The following is an 18,735-nucleotide window of genomic DNA, read 5'->3' as shown; positions in this document are numbered from 1 at the left end:
TGTAGTCCAGCCCAGCCTGCTGCCACCCCAAGGGCAGCAGGAGATGAGCCCTCACAAGCCGGGGGCCCTGCTAATGAGAGTAGACCACTCCAGCAAGACCAACTGGGAAGAGCCACTGCCTACATAAGAGAAAGTTAAAAGCTGCAAGCTTCAGCTCTCTCTCCATCCTCCCCTCACAACCAGCATTGGCATGCCTTGGTAACAAGGTAAGGGCACTGCTTAACTTTTCATGTAGGAGTGCCTCTGCAAGATGGTACACAAGGGCACCCTGCTTGCAGTTAGGACTGAAGACACTGGATGCTTATTTGGGACCTGGCCCGTTCATGGCTTCGAGAGGAACAGAGACAGCACAGGCTCACTACCCCTGGAAAAGATCCTAAAAGGCTTAGAGCAGCAGGAGGTAATTCCAAGACATAAAAGTACCCTGCAATGAGGATGACAGAGCAGTGAAGGCAGTAGAAAAACTAGGCCAGTCAGATTCCTTGAGCAAAGATGGCACAGACTGAGAACAGGGATTATAAGAAAGGGCCAGTGATGCTCTCTCTCCCACCCTGCAACAGAGCTAATTGGAGGCAGTAGAACAAAAATACAAGGAAACTTTTATTCAGTTTTATCAAGTTTTTTTTCTTTTTGTCTTTTTAGCTGTTTATTAGTGGACAAGTCCGGTCAGTTTTTGTATTAAAAACGATCTTGATGGAGGTAGCTTTGTCTCTTGTCCTGGCTTTTGCTTGGTCTCGCCTGTGCACTCTCATCTCAGTAAACAAATGCAAAATAATATTAGAAATCAAAACATGGAACTCCAGGCCGAGGCAGCGAGCAGTACAGCCAGGTTTCTGTGTAACAGATGTGGCGCTACGGCCTCCAGTCACTATGTACAGAGTCCATCATACATCCCCTCTCGGCCAGGCACACTCCTTGCTCCTGTGGCTGGTTGGCTGCAGAGGGAGAAGTCTCCTCTCCCTGCAGGAGGATCGTACAGCAGCATCCACAGAGGGGAACAGCACCCGATCAGGAATGTCAGGCAGAAGAGGGGTCACTTCAGCTTGGATAAGAGATCAACAGTGCTGGGCTGTGGAGTCACTGCTGCTGGGCCACCTGTGAAGTGAGAAAGCACATGCATGAGACAAAGCCCATTGACAGTACCCACCCTGCTGGAACTGCCCCAATGGTCCCACTGCCTCCAGCTGACCAAGTTAAAGGGATGGGGTTCCTTACTGGCCCTAAAGGGAGGGCACTTACCTGCTGGGGAGGTGGTGGTGGAGGGGGTTCGCTACTGCGGTTGGCCAGTCGACTGAGGATGTTGCGCTCCGACATCTGGAGACGTACTGCCACAGGTGGGATGCGGGCAATGGTGGCAGGTAGGCGAGTCACATCTGCCTTCATATCACTCAAAAGCTCCTCCAGCTGCTTCAGAACTAGATGAGAAATAGGGGTGCATGTTTAGAGGGTGAGGGGCAACCAGCACAAGGGAGGGGCAGAAGGGAGTGCAGCTTGAGATACGCCCACTTTTCCTCAGCTCCAGGACACCACCTCACCTTTGTGAAGCACGGCATTGGCTGGCTTGTTCCCAGCCATTGATTCCTTGGACAGGTGCTGGTGGCTCTCTGCCAGACACTCCACCTCAGCAAACCGTGTATTTAGGGCCATAGATGGGTGTGAAGGGTCTTCTGACATGTTCAGATAGGCAGCTCGCCGCAGCTGCTCCTCAATTACTAGTGCCTGCTCCAACAGCTGAAAGTAAAGGAAGCATGAAAGAGTCTCCTTCAACTACTCCCCCCGCCCCCCAAAAAAAAACAAAAAAAACCAACAACAAAAACCAAAACAGCCTGCTCTAGGTCAGTGGCTCAAGTTTTTTGGACACAGTAGTGTTGTTGTAGCCATGAGGTCCAAGGAACACACAAAAAGAAGGTAGTATAATCTGGGTAAGACCCTTTTCCTGGACCAAATTATATTGTTGGAAGATGTTGGACAAAATCTTAAACACAAAATGCCTTTCCTCAGGTCACCTGTCTTTGTTCAGCATCTCTTCCAAGCAAGCATTTGGTCTAAAGCATACACACACTCACTTGGAATTAAGGTACGGAGTTACAAATAGTTTACAGAGTACAGAGGTGTAGAGCTTTTCCATGCCTCAGCTGTGCCACGCTAACTGCCTGTGGCATGCCTGGACCCTGTGCTAAGCTGTGGTAGGTTAGCCCCCTTTCACTTCTGTGAACTGACTAGATGACCACACTCTTTAAAAGTAACCGTACCTTGGAAATAAATTAAAGACAGACTAAATTACAATATCTGGAGCATGTGCCATCATTAAGTTAACGCAGTTTAACTAATCCACTTGAATTTGTCCTCAGCAAGGTGTCCCCAAGTAGACAAGTCCCTAAACATACCCTGCCCCCCTCAAAGTAGAAGGTGCTCTCACCTTAAACCTTCTGGCTAGGAACTTGTTTTTGATTTCCAGGAAGTTGCCTCTGTTCATCTCTCCCTTGAAGGGTTCATTGAGGATGGCGTAACGTGGATCATTCTGAATGTCCTGCCAGCGGGCATAGCCATGACTGAGATGGGATGAGCTCAGGCAAATAGAAGGTAGTGAAAACAAGCAAATATGCAGCCCATGCCAAAGGATTATATCCTGAGGGGATGGGGAGAGTAGAGGCACAGGGAAAGAGAATGAGAACAGCGTCCTGCTCACTGTATCCTAGCCATGCTGATAAGATCTCTTCATGGAGCAGAAGTTTTGGTAGGGATGACAGAGATGGGACCACCCTACTAATTATAATCCTGACCCCCTTTTGACAAGATCCCCATTCATGGGGATGTTTTGTGTTCTTGTGGGAGATTCACTTCACAGAATGCCAAAGGATACTTGATGATCCCAGCCAGGAGCCAGTAGTCATGGCGCCGGTGCCAAATCTCATAGGTTTTCTTGGTAACAGTTGCAGCCCGCTCTTCATTCTGCCACAAAGAGTGCAACTCTGGAGAAGGGAGACAGAGACAGCCAAGTCAAAAGCACTTTTTGCAAAGAGGAGCAACAAGCAGGGTAACTGTAACTGCATCTGGTGTCACATACCAGTGAAGCCACCATCTGCTATGTTGAACATAAAGCGCTGCTTCACTGCTTTCTTGTGCCTCTCATCAGTGTCCTTCAGCATCTCCCCATTCTGCAGCATCACTACATCCCTCTTGTCATCATCCTTTTTTTCCTCTGCAGACACAGGGACAAGTTAGAGAAAAGGATGACTGCCACAACAAGTTCATCCACAAAGGTGCCACCCAGAAGGTAGATAACAAAAGTCTGATAGTGCCTTGGTTTACCTTTCTCATCCAAGTTAATTGTGGGAGGTTCTGTAGGGGGCTCAGCAAGTGCCCTCTCTTCTACCTTCTCCACATCAGCTGTAATGAGAAGAGAACAGATCATCATATCTAATGGGTGCAGAGGATGTACTGTGAAGAGCTTGAAATATGGCTGAATCAATCCAAGTTTCCTTCATCAAACCCCTGTGATTAAGTCCCCAATCCCCATTATGTCTATGCCTGTACTCCTACAGGCCTCATCCTGGATCAGAAAGAGGATAATCTGTACTAGTGGTTCTCAAGTCAGGGTGCTGCAATTTTCCCTCGGGGGTGCCACAGTAGGAACAGCCAGATAAAACTTCCCCTCGTGCTCCCCTTGCATTAGGGGTCTCTAAAATCAGCCTAAGCAGGCAGCAACATCACCTCATGTCATGCAGGTTTCTGGTCATCCATCCCCCTCAAGTTTTTCCTGGAAACTGGCACCATTGGAACTACCCCATCCTGTCCAATTGTTTTGGAGAGGAATGTTGAAAGTATTGGACCAGAAAGACCGTCACAATATGGGAGACTGCTCTTCCCTGTTTTAAGTTGATCAGAGAGCCCCAGTGCAGAAGGAGTATGCACACATAGCACAGCTATGCAACATAGGGCAGCTTCACAGCCCTTTCCAGCAACAGAACCCAGCTAAGCAGCACTCAGGTAAGCTGAAAGAACATCAAAACACCTTCTCAGTGGCAGAAGCCCCCAAATTCAAAGGAGGTGATGGGCTGTCCTGACCCAGAAAAGGCTGAGAACCACTGATCTTTACAGATAAGACTAGGCTCTGGACCCCAAACAACCCCCTAACCAATACCTTTGCTTTCCACTTCCATTGGCTCTTCAGGTCTTTCCTTCACTTCTGGTTCCTCAGTTTTTTTCTCCTCTGCTTCTGGAGTGTTTGCTGGGGACTTTGCCTCCTGTGGTGAAGTATCCACAGACTGGGTACACTGCCAGAGAGAGAAAGTCTTAACTCAAAAGGAGCAGCAGCACAAAGACCCATCTGTAGAAGCAGAAGGCAGGGTAAAAGAGGCTGGGGAGCCCCAGGCCTCAAATGGCAGCAAGGTAGGAATAGTGTGCAGAGGGAATATACAAAAGATTGTCTGTGGAGGCATGAGGCAAGCACTGCAAGAGGACTCCAAATCATCCTAGGAAACACACAGCCATCCCAAACAACAGGAGACAGAAGGAGAGGCAGCACAAGTGTGGCTATTACAACTATGAAACAAAAATGCCTGGACTCACTTCCAGAGAGACTTCAACTTCAGCCGGAGCAGTGTGGTGGGGTTCTCTCTCTGACTCTGTGGGCTCCCCTTGCTCCTTGGTGCTGGCTCCATCTTCTATTTTTACTCCCTCTTCTGTCTCACCCACTAAAGATCAGCAGGACAAAGAGAAAAAGCCATCAGTAAAATCTGGCCCTTATTTGCAGGGGCGGCTCTTAATTTCTATGGGTTGCTTCCCTAATCCTCCCCAAAAATGCCAAATAGTACCACAAGCTTCTGATACCACATTAACAAATACCCCGCTTTGCCCCTCCAGCAAATGCAGAAATATTCTATTGGACCCACTCAATAGGGTTGATGTCTTGGATGTCCTCTCGTGCCTTTAAGGGCATGCACATTTCTTTGGCAGCCCTCCTAAACTGAGAGACAAATTGATCTGCGTCTACCCTGAATCTCTCCACCACAGCTCTGTTGAAGGGAGTAACTTTGCCAGGGTCACGACACAGAGCTATGCAAACAGAAGGCTCTCACCGGGTGGAGGAACAGGGGCAGGTGTGTTTGGCTGCGTGTCCCCTGGCGTAGAGGGAGTGGGTGTTTTGGGAGAGGGCGAGCCTGGTTGTGAAAGCTTTTTGTTCTCCTCTATCTCCGCCAGTTCCGGCATGCTCCAGCGCCCATTCACGTGCTCAAATTCCTGCACCTGGGTAGAAGGAAGGCACAAGTCATAAAGGATGTCAAAGCCTGTCCCTCAAACTTTTGGTGTCTTGAGAAGGGCAGAGTTCTTCCACTGGCCCCTCCTGCAAGCACAGGAGTTTGGGGCCCCTGCAAGGAAGAGGGAGTAAAGTTTAGCCTTGCTCCACTAAGCACTCACCTTTTTACGTATAAGCGACATAACGCCAATGCGGGTGAGGACATGCTGACGGGACAGGCCCTCCCGTGGGACCCCATCCGCAAAAGTCTCTGCACCATCTGCTCCTGGCTCACAGAGGTGACGCATGAAGAGAGACACATAGGCCCTGCAGTAGCAAGCAACATGCAGAATTAAACACTGAGGCTCACTATATTTGAAAATTCCTTAAGGCTCTTAAGTCTTGGACAAGAAAGCTCCAGACTGCTTCCTCAGAGAGGCTGTTTCCAAGTCCCAGATTCCTGACTGCTGGGGATTGTTCCTTAGCACTATTCTTTAGCTGCAAGCTCCCACAAACTAAACCAAAGCCCAACCCCCCACATGAACCCCAAATCTTCCATTGCTATTTCCATCTTTCCCTAGAGGACTTGGACACTGCTACGGCCCTTCCTTGTCCAATACCAACTCACTTGAATTCCTTTTCAGACTTGCCACGCAGGTCCCGGACAAGCCACTGGGTGGTGAAGGCATCCTGGGGTGGCATCCCATAACGCATGATAGCATTGAGGAAGGCCTTGCGCTGGCGGGCATTGAAACCAAGCACCTGGAAAGAAAGATATGCTAAAAGCCCCACACAGGCACAGAGAGAGACTCAAGGCCCCCTGCCAGCATAACACTCACCTCTATGTTCCCTCCTACACGGGCAAGCAAGGGAGGCAAGGGCTTGTCCTTGTCATTTCTCAGGCCTTTACGGCTTGGCCGACGAGCCGCTAGAAGACAAACGGCCAAAGGAAACGTGTAATACACGCCTCTTGTATCATTCCCCTCATGGCATCCTGCAACACAGGACATGTGCAGGGGCACCAAGCTCCCATACCAAAGAATCCTGCTAACCCAATGCCAGGCTCTCTCACTAGGAACTTGCCTTCAGATCTCTCATCAAAGTCTTCATCTCCCTCCTCAGATGCCACTGAATAATCCGACTGGTTATCAGACTGATCATCCTGCCAATCTGGAAGAAAAACAGTATGTGAGCCTGGCAGACTTCTGCCTTAAGTTTCTCATCCTCCTGTGGGTACCTATCCATACCTCTGTCCTCTTGGGAGCCATCATTGTAGTTGACTTGCTTGCGAATACGTTTCCCCTTGCCCAGGTTCCTGGCTAGGTCTTCCTGCTGCTGCTCATAGTGATGACGCAGTAGCTTCTCCCAGTAATCAGGATCCACCGATTCTTCCTGCTTAATGATCTCCCGTTCAACCTCTTCCTCCTCCTGCATCAGAGAGGATGATAAGGAGACAGCCCTACACTCAAAAAACCCAAACCTATGAGTCACAAACATCTGATTATCCCTCCCCTATTCTCTTGAGCTCCACACAGGCCCTGTAGTCATATATACCTTTTGTTTAAAGGGGGCAAGACACACAGCTCATACTCACCCCCATCTCCTCCTCACGTACTACATACTGGGCCACCTTGAACGAGCTGAGATACTCATTCATGCCCTGGAGTTCTGTGTCTTCTGTTTCATCCTGATTCCTGTCCAGCAACCGTTCAATTGCCTTGTCATCATAGTGAATGACACTGCTGTCCTCACCCTCCTTGTTATCACCTGAGGGGGAGGACCACAGCTTTTCAGTGGTGATGTCAAAAGGGTTTTGGAGCAAGTGCCAACTTGAGGCCCCTCTACAGAGCAGCAGTTGCCATCTGCTCTCACTTGCCAAAGCAGGAGATCCTACCCAACTTTGGCACCATCCCTCAGACAAGCTGTATGCACTCACCCCCCTCTGCAGATTCATCCTTGAAGAGCTCCTCAGTGCCGAACTTGAGGATGTCATCAAGCTCCTGCTTGGACATGGAGCCTGTCTTGGAGCCCAAACCTGGCCTCACTACTAGATGCGTTAGCATCATCTTCTTTTTGGCCACCTGAGTGATACGCTCCTCCACTGATGCCCGTGTCACAAAGCGGTAAATCATCACCTTCTTGTTCTGCCCAATCCTGTGTGCACGGCTAAAGGCCTGAAGGAGAGAGAGAGAGAGAGCACACGCTTAGAACAAACCCAAAAAACTGGGCATGATAAATCCACGAGTCTTACTTTGTACCTCCTCCAATCCTTCACTTTTCTCCCCTGTTCCATTCCCAGGTCATTCTTAGGTAGCAGCTTTCAGTGCTAACTCCCTTCCACTCTTCCCACCCCTACTTTAATGTTTTGTGTTTCCACAGTGGAAGACCCTTTTCCCTGTCCAGACAAAGTCCCATCCCTCCCAAGAGTTTCCCCCTCCCCTTTCACCACTCGTCTTGTGATTTCAGTCTCCTAAAAGCCTCACCTGGATGTCATTATGTGGGTTCCAGTCCGAGTCATAAATGATCACTGTATCTGCTGTGGCCAGATTGATACCAAGCCCACCAGCTCGAGTGGAAAGTAGGAAGCAGAACTGCTGAGCACCAGGAGCTTGGATGGAAAGGGGTGGAAGGCAGGCACAGGAGGAAAGACAATATTACTTAACTGACCCCTCAGCCTCCCTTCGTTTGGGGGGGGGCGGGGGGGGGGCAGGCCGTCTCAACCCAGGCACTGATGACTGACATCAAGCAGTATGTGCTTCAAGTCAGAGGCAAGGGTCCTATGTCAGGAACCAAACACCTGTAAGGTGAGGGAAAGTTCTCCTTTTATGAGAGGCATGGGGAGTTTCGTACCATTGAAACGATCAATAGCTTCCTGCCGCATGTTCCCCGTGATCCCACCATCAATCCGCTCATATTTATACCCTTCATGTTCCAGAAAATCCTCCAAAAGGTCCAACATTTTAGTCATCTGGAGACAAGGAAATGAAACAGATGAGCAAAAACAGGACTTTTTTGGTCACCCCCCTCATGTATGGACCCTCAGTCTCAATACCCCAATACCTGTGAAAAGATGAGTACTCTGTGGCCTCCTTCCTTGAGGTTCTTCAACATCTTCTGGAGCAGCAGAAGCTTCCCAGATGCTCGGATCAGGGCACTACCATCATACATCCCATTTGGCATTTTTGGAGCCTCCTGTGCAATGAATTGGAGACAGGAGTTAGGGGAAAGGGAATCTACATTTCCTTTTGGGATTCCTGAGCCATGATGTTGTGACCCCAGGGGCCACTTAGCATTTGCCAGCTCAACTCAGCTTAGTTTAGTGCCTAAACTTCCACTCCATTTCTTTCCTTCCAGGCCACACCAGCTCAGTTATTTCTGTTGTTGTTTTCATTGTGCCTTTCCCACTGGGCAGGGATAAGTCAGTCCTGCTTACCACAGGGAAGAAACTAAAGAGGAAAAGGTCCTACTAATCCTTTGGACAAAAAATAAACTACAGGAGCCAAGATGACAAAAGGCGCTGCAGAGCAACTCCAGGTAGGCACATACCACATAAATAAGGAGATGCAGATACCTAAGCGGATAGAACATACCATAGCAGCCACAGGAAAGAGGTAGGGGTGATTGCAGCATTTCTTCAGATCCATGACCACATTGAGCAGGGAGACTTGATTGCCACCACCACGTGCATTCAGTGCCTCAAAATTTCTTGTCAAAATATATTTATAATATTTCCTGTGGAGAATGAGTCCAAAGTCAGACAGATACCTTCACTTAAGTGAGAAAGTACTTACTCCATATCTCCCCCGCCCAGCACCTTATTGCATTGGTCTTGGCCCTCCCTTCCAGCCCTATGATTGTATGATAATTTGAGAACTACCTTCCTGTTAGCTACCCACCTCTGCCAATGGTAAATGACAATCCTTTCATTCCCTACATTAGACCACAGGATTTATTTCTCCCTCGGCTGTAGTGGAACCCAACATGTCTAAGCAAGCAGTCCTAGAGACAGGCTGAGCTGCACTTGGCAGCTGCTTTGGAAAGCAGCAAGCTTTCCTCTTCCCCAACACTCACTTCTGCATAGGGCTCAACTCTACCCGCACAATAAGTTCAGTCTTTGAGGGCATGTTCTTGAAAACATCAGCCTTGAGACGTCTCAGCATGTGTGGGCCCAGCATGTCATGCAGCTTCTTGATCTGATCCTCCTTGGCAATGTCTGCAAACTCTTCCAAAAAGCCCTCCAGGTTACTGCATAGAAAACACAGGCATTGGAGTAAAAGCTGCAAGGGTGACAAACTTGCAGGGGGACAGAAAAGGGTAAGAGTAGGAAGGCAGAGGCAGTCAGCCTAAATCTGCCTTGCAGGACATACTGGAATCTCTCAGGTGTCAAGAAGTTGAGCAGGTGGAACAGCTCCTCTAAATTGTTTTGCAGAGGGGTCCCAGTGAGCAGCAGCTTGTGCTGGAGAGAATAGCCATTCAGTACCCGGAAAAACTGGAAGGGGGAAGAAAGGAAGAAGGGAGTCAAGGACCTCGTCTAGTCAAAGGACTGCTGATCTAGTGTCAAAAATTAAAAATCCTACCCTAAGGAAAATTCCTTCTAGAGTTAACCATTCAAGTCAAGGCTCAGCTTAGACCATTTAAACAGTTTGTGCAAGTGCCCTAGATGAATCTGACACTTCCCAGGTGTTCTCATTCATACTATTGCTTGACACCAGCATCTCCTCAGCTCTGCCTGCCTGGAGGAAGCCTACTGCAGCAAACAACAGAACTACTTTTCTTGATTAGCTAGCCCTACCAGCTGACCAGCCTTTTCTGAACTCTACATTCTCCTACATTAAAGGATGACATTCTTTCAACTTCTGACCCCAGAGGCTTCTAGGAGTAGCCAAAGAGCATTCCTAGCTATTTATATGGGTTTATTAACCTCCCCCGCAAACACCCCCCTCCCCAAGAAACAAGCCCCACAAATCTTAAACATCAGAAAGTTTCAAAAGCTTGAAAAAGCTGGGGTTACACCAGTTTCTATAAAAAGGTACAACCAGGATGAGCCATGAAGACGACTCATTACCCTCAATCAATTTGGTCAACATGTTTTTAGAATCCTATGTAAATTATGAAAGTTATGAAGTCTGTCTGTCAAACAATTTTAAGCTAAGTCAGAAATAACTGACAGAACAACTTTTCACTTAGTATTGTATAGTTCTGACTTTCATATCAAGACTATATAAGTCAACACAGCCAGTCCACACTAAAATGAATCAAGAACTGGCTCAGATGGGATTCTAAAAGGCAGCTTAGTGAAGTATCCTTTTCTCTCAAGGTGAAGTATTTCTTCATGTTTCTAGACATATCCTTTATTTTCTGTAAAGCATTAATTATAAAAGATAATTTCTGATTAACTTGGCGTGGTAGAACATCACAGGCACATCAAGCTGGACTGCTGGGTAAGCATGGCTTCACTCACATTTTAATACAGCTAGACTGAAGGTACTACATCTAGAACAAAATAAGTTGCGTTTACAGGATGGAGGTGTATTCTACAAAGCATTTTAAATAAATAAGAACTTGGGGATAAGTCAAATTGGGAGTTCCAGTATAAATGTTGTGGCTAGGAAGGTGTGATATGTGGAAGTAATGTTAAGATTACTGGAGTACTGACAATGCAAGATGGGACAGTTGTGGAGAGGGGAGGAGGGAACTACAAGGAAACAGAGGAAAGGAAGAAAGGTCACAATGATATAAGGGTCAGAAAGAAAACAACCAACCCCAAAACGTGCTATACAGTGGGTCTTGACTTCAGATAAGATAGAAGACTTTAGCTCCTCAACAGGTAGTTTTAATCTGATCCTGCAGCTTGAATACCTACCCAAGGAACTTTGCAATAAGATAGGATTCTTTAATAGGAGTGAAAAAGATCCAAAGGCTGGAAGCCTACATAAATTCATACTGGGACTTTTTTTTTTTTTTAAACAAGTTAGCAAGCAGTTCTAGTGGCTTAAAGTGTCCCTTTCCTTGCATCTTGAAACCAAGATTCTGTATCTTCCTGACAAGTATGCTACTGCATGCTTGCATCAGACCTGTAACTTTTGAAGTCTCAATGAAGTTCTCTGGCCTCTGTTATTCAGGAAAGCAGAACAGCATAAGTCTAGCCTTCAAATCCTACAGGCCTCACCACCTTCATCCCCCAGTACCTTAGACTGGTTGTTCTTGAGCCGGTGAGCTTCATCCACAATGAGACAGGCCCAATCGATGGACCCCAAAATGGCCATGTCAATGGTGATCAATTCATATGATGTAAGGAGCACATGGAACTTCACAGCTGCCTCCTTCTACAGAGGGGGTGAGGAAAAAACAAAACAAAACAAAAAAACAGTTAACCATCAGGCTATGGGGGAAGGACAAAGGACAGTCCTGCAGTCCCTTGACAGAGCAGAAGTAACAGGTCAGGAACTATCTTCTTATCTGGCTGCCTTGACAATCCACTGTTATTAGAAGTCCTCTACACCCAAAATTCTCTGTCCAAGAATCAATGTGTTAACCCAGGGGTGGGCAAAATGCGGTCCAGGGGCCGGATGCAGCCCACCAGGCCACTATCAGGCCCCTGGGGCCCCTAGAAAATTAATATTTATCTGCCCTAGGCTGCCTGTCATGCAGTCCTTGATGGCTTGCCAAGATTCAGTAAGCAGCCCCCTGCCCAAAATAAATTGCCTGCCCTCGCGTTAACCCCATGCATTCAGGTAGTTCTAAAACAAAGTAAATCCACTCTAGCTCATAAGTATCTAGTTTCATATGGAAGCTAGAAGTCTATTCCACCAAAGAATGTTCAACTTCATTAAATAGTAACTCATTTGCAGTGACACTAAGTTATTATTTTGGTAAGTGAAGTGCTTTCTGGGACTTGGACAAGAACTTGGAAAAATAAAAGTTAACACTGGCTAGTTGGAGCACTAGCTCAGCAGGGCAGAGTGGAGTCATTTTGCTAGTGCTTGAAGTTTCAAGCAGTACCAGCAGGAAATTAAATAAGATTCTCCTTTCCAGGCTCATCAGAAGAGGCCCAGCTTCCCTGGGTTCCTAGAAAGCTCTGAACAGCACTGCCATGATCCAACCTTGACAGGCAATCTTTCAGCTAGAAGGTTCAAGGGTTTTTGGAAAAGCTTAAAATTCTGCAATAGCTAGTCACCATCAAGAGTGAAAAATTCTCTACTGCTCAGCCCTCTACAAGTGGACTTATTGATGCTTTTTTGATACAGAGGAATTAGCCTTTTTATTGGTTCCCTGAAGGAGTCAAACATACCCAAGAAATGCAATTCTAAACTGGCACTTACCCAATGCCACAGACCTCAAATTCTTTTGCAAAGCAAAGCCAGCACTTTCAGATTCAACAGAAACAAGGGGAACTTGCCTAGAGTCCAAGTAAGTCTGTCAGAGCCAAGGAAGTTCTAGGTCACCTGGTCCCAGAACCTCCCTCATTTACTACTAAACTTTTGACCGCTCTCCAGAGGGCACCACCTGCCCTATTAGAAAAGTTTCCATCAAATACCACCTAGGTAATTGCCCAATAGCTTTCAAATAGCAACGGTCTTTGCTTCTACAGCTCAGATAGGAACTAGTTTCCTAGGAGTCTTAAGGCCCATCTCAAATCTTTAACTCCCAGTCAGTCCACTGTAATCAGGGGCTTAACTTCAAGAAACACATCTTACGGTTCTGTACCTTCATCCTGGAAGCCTTCTTGCCCCCTCGAATGGCATTGTCCTCAAAGGTGAATTCATTCTCTCTGATGATGGCACGGCTATCTTTGTCTCCCACGTAGGTCACCACATACATGTCTGGAGCCCACATCTCAAACTCCCGCTCCCAGTTGATGATTGTAGAAAGTGGGGCACTCACCAGGAAGGGTCCCTTTGAGTGGCCCTGAAGAAGAGTCCTCCAGAATGTTATACATGCACCCATTGCACAGGAAAGCACCCCCCACTTAATGAGCATTCCAAGCCACTTTTGCCCCTCACCTCTTTGTACAGGGAATATAGGAACACTGCTGTCTGCACAGTTTTGCCCAGCCCCATTTCATCAGCCAAGATAGTGTCTGTGCCCTGGGCCCAGGAGAAGCGTAGCCAGTTCAACCCTTCCAGTTGGTACGGGTGCAAGGTCCCTCCTGTTACATCAAGGTAGTCTGGCTGTCGGTCATACTTCACTGTTGGCTACAACGGAAAAAAAAAAAAAAGGAGGAGAGTTAAGTCTCTAGTAAGCCAGCCAGCCCCAGCCAAGATTTTAGTTTCTAAGGCATCAGCTTCTCTCCCAGGACAGGTATAGTTCACACAGTAGCAGGCCAAGTTCCCCCTTCCTCTGCTCTACACTACTGGTTCTGAAGAATGTTTCTCTCGCTCAAGAACTCAGATTTACTTACCCTCATGACAGACAGTCCTGAAAAGGCAAGATAAGCCTGGATGTAAAAACTCCTTCAACTCAAGGAGACTCTACAGGCAGTGGTCTTTTGCCATCAGCCTAAGCACTTACTAAAAATATTTGAATCAGATACCAGCTAGTGTTATTAATTGAAAAAGATATTTTCCTCTTCACCTCAGAATCCAACATAGCTTTTAAGCAGGACGCAGCAACTTACATCCACTGTGGGAGTGTCTGGGGGCCTCTCCAGCTTCCGCATCTTCACCTTCTTTATTTTCTTGCCAGGCCGACCTTCTTCACCTCTCATTAGCTCTCTGTTCAAAAGACAGCCACAAGGGAAAAGATGAGCACAATGAAATTTGGAAGAGGCAAATAGAAAGAGGAGCTAGAGAGATGGAGAGCAGGACCTGAGCCCCCTCACTTACATATAGTAAAAAGGTACCTGCCCACCTCCTCCAAACCCTTTACCTATGATTCCAGTAGGCCTGTTTGTAGAGATCATAATCTTGTATATCCACATCCTCACTCTCCCAAGATGCCTGGTCATAAGGTAGGTCCCTCCATTTAATCAGGTAATGGACATTCGCTTTCTTATCCACACTGAGCAAGATCACAAAAAATAAATAAATAAGTAAATAGATAAAGGTTATGCCTAGAAACAAGCACTATTCACTAAACCACATACACCAGGGAGGAAAGATCAAGAGACAAGAAAGCCCCTTACTGAAAGGGAAGGGGCAGGAGAGAAGTTAAGCCTATGAATGCCAGCATAAAATTGAAGCTGGAGCTCCCAATCACGCTTTCATCCACATTAAAGGGTGCCTTATTACACCCCCCTTTGCCCTTGATAATCCACCCCTTTGTCGAGTGCATCTAGTCTCCAGTTAAGGATTCACTGTACTGCACATTGAGTCCACCCTCCTGTGACTGAGGATTCAGCAAGTGTCTCCCTCCTTTATGTAGCACTTAAGCAAGTTCCCACCTTTCCATATGACAGCGCAGTGGTTTTCAAACCGTGTTCCGTGGAACCTTGGGGTCTGCGATAGGTAAATCAAGGGTTCCAGAAGGAGATTGGGGGTAACGGCAAAGCATGCCAGGAGGTGGCGTGCCACCATTGCTGGACTGGGTTGCCTGGCTCCAAATCAGTTTTTAGGATGGGGTAGGGGTTCCACAGCAGAAGCAAGATTAAAGGGTCCCATGACTTCAAGTAGTTTGAATGTCACTGGGTTAAGAATGTAGAGATCTTGCCATCACATACGCTTGCTCCCTTCCTCACCTGTGGTTGAGGATCCTGTGGATCATCATCCACTCTGGCTTGATCCCATAGCGATAGAAGCGTTCCTCCATTTCAGCATACTTTGGATCCTTGTTCTTCCGTTTTCGGCTCTTCTCCTCCTCACCACCAAAATCCCCTGAGGGTGGCTCATCCATGTCATTCTTACGCTGGTAGTTTCGAAACATCACCTGGCAGTGCAGCTCCAGCTGAACACAGGAACAGATGTTTAGTGGCACAACACAACACTCTCCTAAATGGATGTCAGAAACCACCCCCTTCATAGGTCAAGGACCCTCACTTACTTGTAGCTCAGACACCCAAGAGCAATGCCAATAAGACATGCCCTGCCATTTGACAAAGAACTGTCTCTCAGGCCGGCCCTCCAGAGGCTTGGGGGGAGGAGCACTAGGGTCTGCATCAGGTGGTCGTGGTGGTGGTGGACCCACAGGTGGCTGGCCCCACTTCCAGATCAAGATCTTCTGCACCTTTCCTTTCAGAGCTGGGCACTACAGAAGTTGGACATAGATGATTATATGCAAGTGTTTAAAAACACTCCCATGGACCCAGACTCAAGGTCACGGAAATATTTTGCACATTAGCTATATACATCTGCCAAAGAAAGATGGCCAATTAGGACTGGGGGCCTCAGAGCCCCTTCTTGAAGTCTGGAGACGGTGTCCAAGCTATAAAGGCTAGAAGAGAAAGGGCCCTCCCCAAAAACAGATAGCCAGACAGCAAGGTGAGAAGCTAGCGAGTAGCAGTTACATGCTCCAAGAGATGACTGTATTTACTCACATATAAGAAGAGGTATATCTCCATGGTATTTTAAGGATATACACAGAGCAGTGCTGGGCTATTGGGTCATTATGGCTCAAAATGTTGTTTACTCTGCTGGGGCCTAACCCAATGAACTATACAATAAGTCCAGAGCCAAAAGGCTCATGACTAATACCACGAACAGTTATACTATGTATAAGTAGGTACAAAAGTTGTGCTCAAAAAAAGTGTGAATATGGAGTACCTGTGCTGAAATTTGCAGCAAGCAGGTTTGGGGCCAGTTATGCCCACAGCAGTTTCTGCCCTCCTTTTTGTCCCTTTGGCCCCCTTACTACCACCTGCAGCTGATTTCCACATTGTGCTTGGGGCGGGAACAGAGCCTGAGCAGGGTCTGACAATAAAGCTGGGGGGGCGGTGGCAGCAGAGGGCAAAGGGTCCACCTGTCCCCCCACAGCCACTATTTTCCCCTACTGTAGTAGTAGGAGTAGGAGTGGGAGTGGGATGAATGACAAAAAAAGACAGACAGTGACAAGCACTCCAATAATTAGATTCTACTTATACAAAATTATGAATTTTTCCACGTACAGAATCTAAAGTCGGGGTGGGGAGGAATCTTATTATTCAGGGCCATCTTGTATTTGAGTTAATATAGTTTTGGGACTCACAGTGCAGCGAGGACACAGCCATTCTCCATTGGGAATCTCTGGCAGTGGGGGATTTAGGCAGTGGATGTGGTAAGAAGAGGGACAGGCATCACAGCAGAGCAGCTCTCCTCCATCCTTGCAGACACGGCAGAATTCCATGTGGTGGTCGTCCTCCTCTTCAGCATCCCCCACAACGTCTTCCAGGATCTCCTCACCTTCAGAGTTATCCTCTTTTGCCTCCCACTGAATGCCCTCTTTTTCCTGACATGGAGATAAATTGTTAGTCCGGGATCTATAGATTTCTCACATCCTATCAAAGGCACCAGATTCCAAGTCATTCTATCTTCTGCCCCAACATGAAGTACAAACAACTTTTCCTCAATGGCTTTTTCTTGGAACCTGAAAACTCACACAATGTGGACAGCTCCACTTGCCCTCTGGTGCTTTCTCCATGTCTGGATCCAGGCAAACCATGTGGTAGGCACGGGGGCAAGTGTCACAGAGAATGATTTCTCCTCCCTGCTGGCACACCTCACAATAGTCCTGATGATCCGTCTCGTAGCCATCTACAGCCACTGCGGAGTCTTCCTCACCTGAGTGAAAAAGGAGGGTGACAAGCATTACATCACTGCAAGTCAAAAGCAGGGTTGAAGTCCTTTCTGCAACAACTGGGATAATCCCTCAAACTACAAAGGCTAGATACAAGGGCTTTTCTATCTGCATATTAGAAAGAACAGGGAGAAACCAAGGAGAGAGAAAAAAGCGTGCCAGCAAAAGCTGTAAAGAAATCTTGTCATGCCTCAGAGCCAAAGGCAGAACACATTCCTGAAGAACAAAATGAGGTACGGGCTTGTCAGTGTTGAAAAGGGACACCTTCCTGAGCTGCTTTTTCCTTTTCTCAATTTCTCTCCCAGTCACCATTAAAACAATTCTCCTGCTCTGGAGATCTGTATCCCTTAGACTAGTAGTTTTTAAACCTTTTTGAATTCAAGGCACACCTTGGAAAAAATATCAGCTCTTAGTTTTCACTTTATTTTTGACTACAGAAAAATAAGAGCCATTCTATTATTGCAAAGAACTCAGAAAGACCACAGTAAGTCATAATGTTTTTGATGCTATGGGTTCCCATTTTAAAGTCTCTAGGTTTATTTTGTGAATCTTGTTTACATGCTCAACAGCATCCTGCCACAGCACCCTGGTTGCAAGTCATTGCCTTAGATGCTACCAACAGCCAGTTTTACTCCCATGTCCTTACTTAGATTCATCTCTCTAGCAGATGACAGACCTAAATACCTTTTTTTTTCTTTTTCCCAGCTTTGAGTTTTTTCCGACTGCGGCTGCTACGGCTGGTGGATCCATCTGAAACAGAGTAGCTATTGATACTGGCATCATCGAAGTCTGATTCCACATCCAGATCATCGTCTTCACTCTGAAGAATGCAGAAAGAAAGGGAACTCAGGCAGTCATGGTCAGCCAGCCCCTTGCATCCTAGGGTTACCCCAATATACAGTATTATTGGGGAGAGCCAAGCTACGCAGATAGAAGTCCCATCACCACCCCTACCCAAAGAGGTAAAAGACTACAGAGTCACTCACTGATGATCTCTTGCGCTTGGAGCCAAATCCTCCCAATTTGATTTTTAAAGGAGCCACCTTTTTAGTTTTGGGTTTCTTGAGATCAGGAACACGAGGACTGGCCTTAGGCTTTCGCCGGGCATTTGGCCCTAGGAAGGAGAGAAATGGTAAGCCAACCAGCACCTTTATCAGAGGAACTTCACCTTCACTAGTTCTTCATCTTACCTTTGCCCTCCTTGGTCTTCGCCTTACGAAGTGGTACATCAACAGGGGGCTGGGGCAGGACAACATCCACGCTGGTCACCATGCTCTCGACTACAGCCACAGCAGCAGCCGCAGCAGCTGCCACAGATGCTCCTGAACTGCCTTTGAAGGGGTTGTTAGTGCTGAACTCCCTCCATTTGGCCCCCAGTACCATCATCATCTTTGAAACAGCTATCTTCGGGTTCTTGGCTGCAATGAGTGGCCTGTGCAGGATCAGAGACCAAGCATTACTGGACTCATATGAATACTGGATTGGTCTTGCGGCCACTCTCTCATACCAGGCACTAAAATCTAAGCTTTCATTTCAACAGTCAATACACCCTTTCGCCACCCCAACCATGAGGAGCAAATATTACTGGTTCTAGAAGCGGAATAAAAACAAGCAAAACCCCCAAATCTACTATATTCTAGTAGAATGGGGCATGGAAGCAAGGACTTCCATCTCAGACCAGACCATCACAAAACCAGAGCATCATTTTTCTGTTATCTCCTCCCATCCCACCTTGTTTAAAAGAGTGGGTGTCTGTCTGTCTGTCGGGGGGGGGGGGGGGGGGGGGGAGGGGG

General features: G+C 47.2%; 1 protein-coding gene across 2 annotated transcripts in view; it reads right to left on the bottom strand.

Annotated features, from left to right (window-relative positions):
• Positions 1 to 578: 578 nt before the first annotated feature.
• CHD4 (chromodomain helicase DNA binding protein 4) overlaps positions 579 to 18,735 on the bottom strand; it is a 27,490-nt gene continuing 9,333 nt past the window's right edge. The window contains exons 6-40 of one of the 2 annotated variants that reach the window (XM_019527046.1): positions 18,133 to 18,374; positions 17,929 to 18,056; positions 17,627 to 17,762; positions 16,745 to 16,926; positions 16,355 to 16,594; positions 15,215 to 15,418; positions 14,913 to 15,118; positions 14,105 to 14,236; positions 13,854 to 13,950; positions 13,240 to 13,431; positions 12,944 to 13,144; positions 11,425 to 11,562; positions 9,604 to 9,725; positions 9,308 to 9,481; positions 8,827 to 8,968; positions 8,297 to 8,428; positions 8,087 to 8,204; positions 7,720 to 7,844; positions 7,173 to 7,410; positions 6,831 to 7,003; positions 6,484 to 6,664; positions 6,320 to 6,406; positions 6,076 to 6,164; positions 5,865 to 5,998; positions 5,419 to 5,563; positions 5,082 to 5,247; positions 4,573 to 4,697; positions 4,145 to 4,277; positions 3,313 to 3,390; positions 3,068 to 3,202; positions 2,864 to 2,972; positions 2,420 to 2,552; positions 1,536 to 1,731; positions 1,240 to 1,415; positions 579 to 1,095 (exon numbers count right to left, since the gene is read on the bottom strand). In XM_019527046.1, the coding sequence (XP_019382591.1) occupies positions 1,078 to 1,095; positions 1,240 to 1,415; positions 1,536 to 1,731; positions 2,420 to 2,552; positions 2,864 to 2,972; positions 3,068 to 3,202; positions 3,313 to 3,390; positions 4,145 to 4,277; positions 4,573 to 4,697; positions 5,082 to 5,247; positions 5,419 to 5,563; positions 5,865 to 5,998; positions 6,076 to 6,164; positions 6,320 to 6,406; positions 6,484 to 6,664; positions 6,831 to 7,003; positions 7,173 to 7,410; positions 7,720 to 7,844; positions 8,087 to 8,204; positions 8,297 to 8,428; positions 8,827 to 8,968; positions 9,308 to 9,481; positions 9,604 to 9,725; positions 11,425 to 11,562; positions 12,944 to 13,144; positions 13,240 to 13,431; positions 13,854 to 13,950; positions 14,105 to 14,236; positions 14,913 to 15,118; positions 15,215 to 15,418; positions 16,355 to 16,594; positions 16,745 to 16,926; positions 17,627 to 17,762; positions 17,929 to 18,056; positions 18,133 to 18,374 (5,227 nt within the window). In that variant the 3' untranslated portion in view covers positions 579 to 1,077. Of the gene's footprint in view, positions 1,096 to 1,239; positions 1,416 to 1,535; positions 1,732 to 2,419; positions 2,553 to 2,863; positions 2,973 to 3,067; positions 3,203 to 3,312; positions 3,391 to 4,144; positions 4,278 to 4,572; positions 4,698 to 5,081; positions 5,248 to 5,418; positions 5,564 to 5,864; positions 5,999 to 6,075; positions 6,165 to 6,319; positions 6,407 to 6,483; positions 6,665 to 6,830; positions 7,004 to 7,172; positions 7,411 to 7,719; positions 7,845 to 8,086; positions 8,205 to 8,296; positions 8,429 to 8,826; positions 8,969 to 9,307; positions 9,482 to 9,603; positions 9,726 to 11,424; positions 11,563 to 12,943; positions 13,145 to 13,239; positions 13,432 to 13,853; positions 13,951 to 14,104; positions 14,237 to 14,912; positions 15,119 to 15,214; positions 15,419 to 16,354; positions 16,595 to 16,744; positions 16,929 to 17,626; positions 17,763 to 17,928; positions 18,057 to 18,132; positions 18,375 to 18,735 lie in introns of those variants that run through there. The other variant, XM_019527045.1, reaches the window with a different exon arrangement.

The sequence above is a fragment of the Gavialis gangeticus genome, unplaced genomic scaffold (genome assembly GCF_001723915.1).
Source record: "Gavialis gangeticus isolate Ggan-Ray unplaced genomic scaffold, GavGan_comp1, whole genome shotgun sequence".
Lineage (NCBI taxonomy): Eukaryota > Metazoa > Chordata > Crocodylia > Gavialidae > Gavialis > Gavialis gangeticus.
This window is presented reverse-complemented; position numbering and strand designations above follow the sequence as displayed.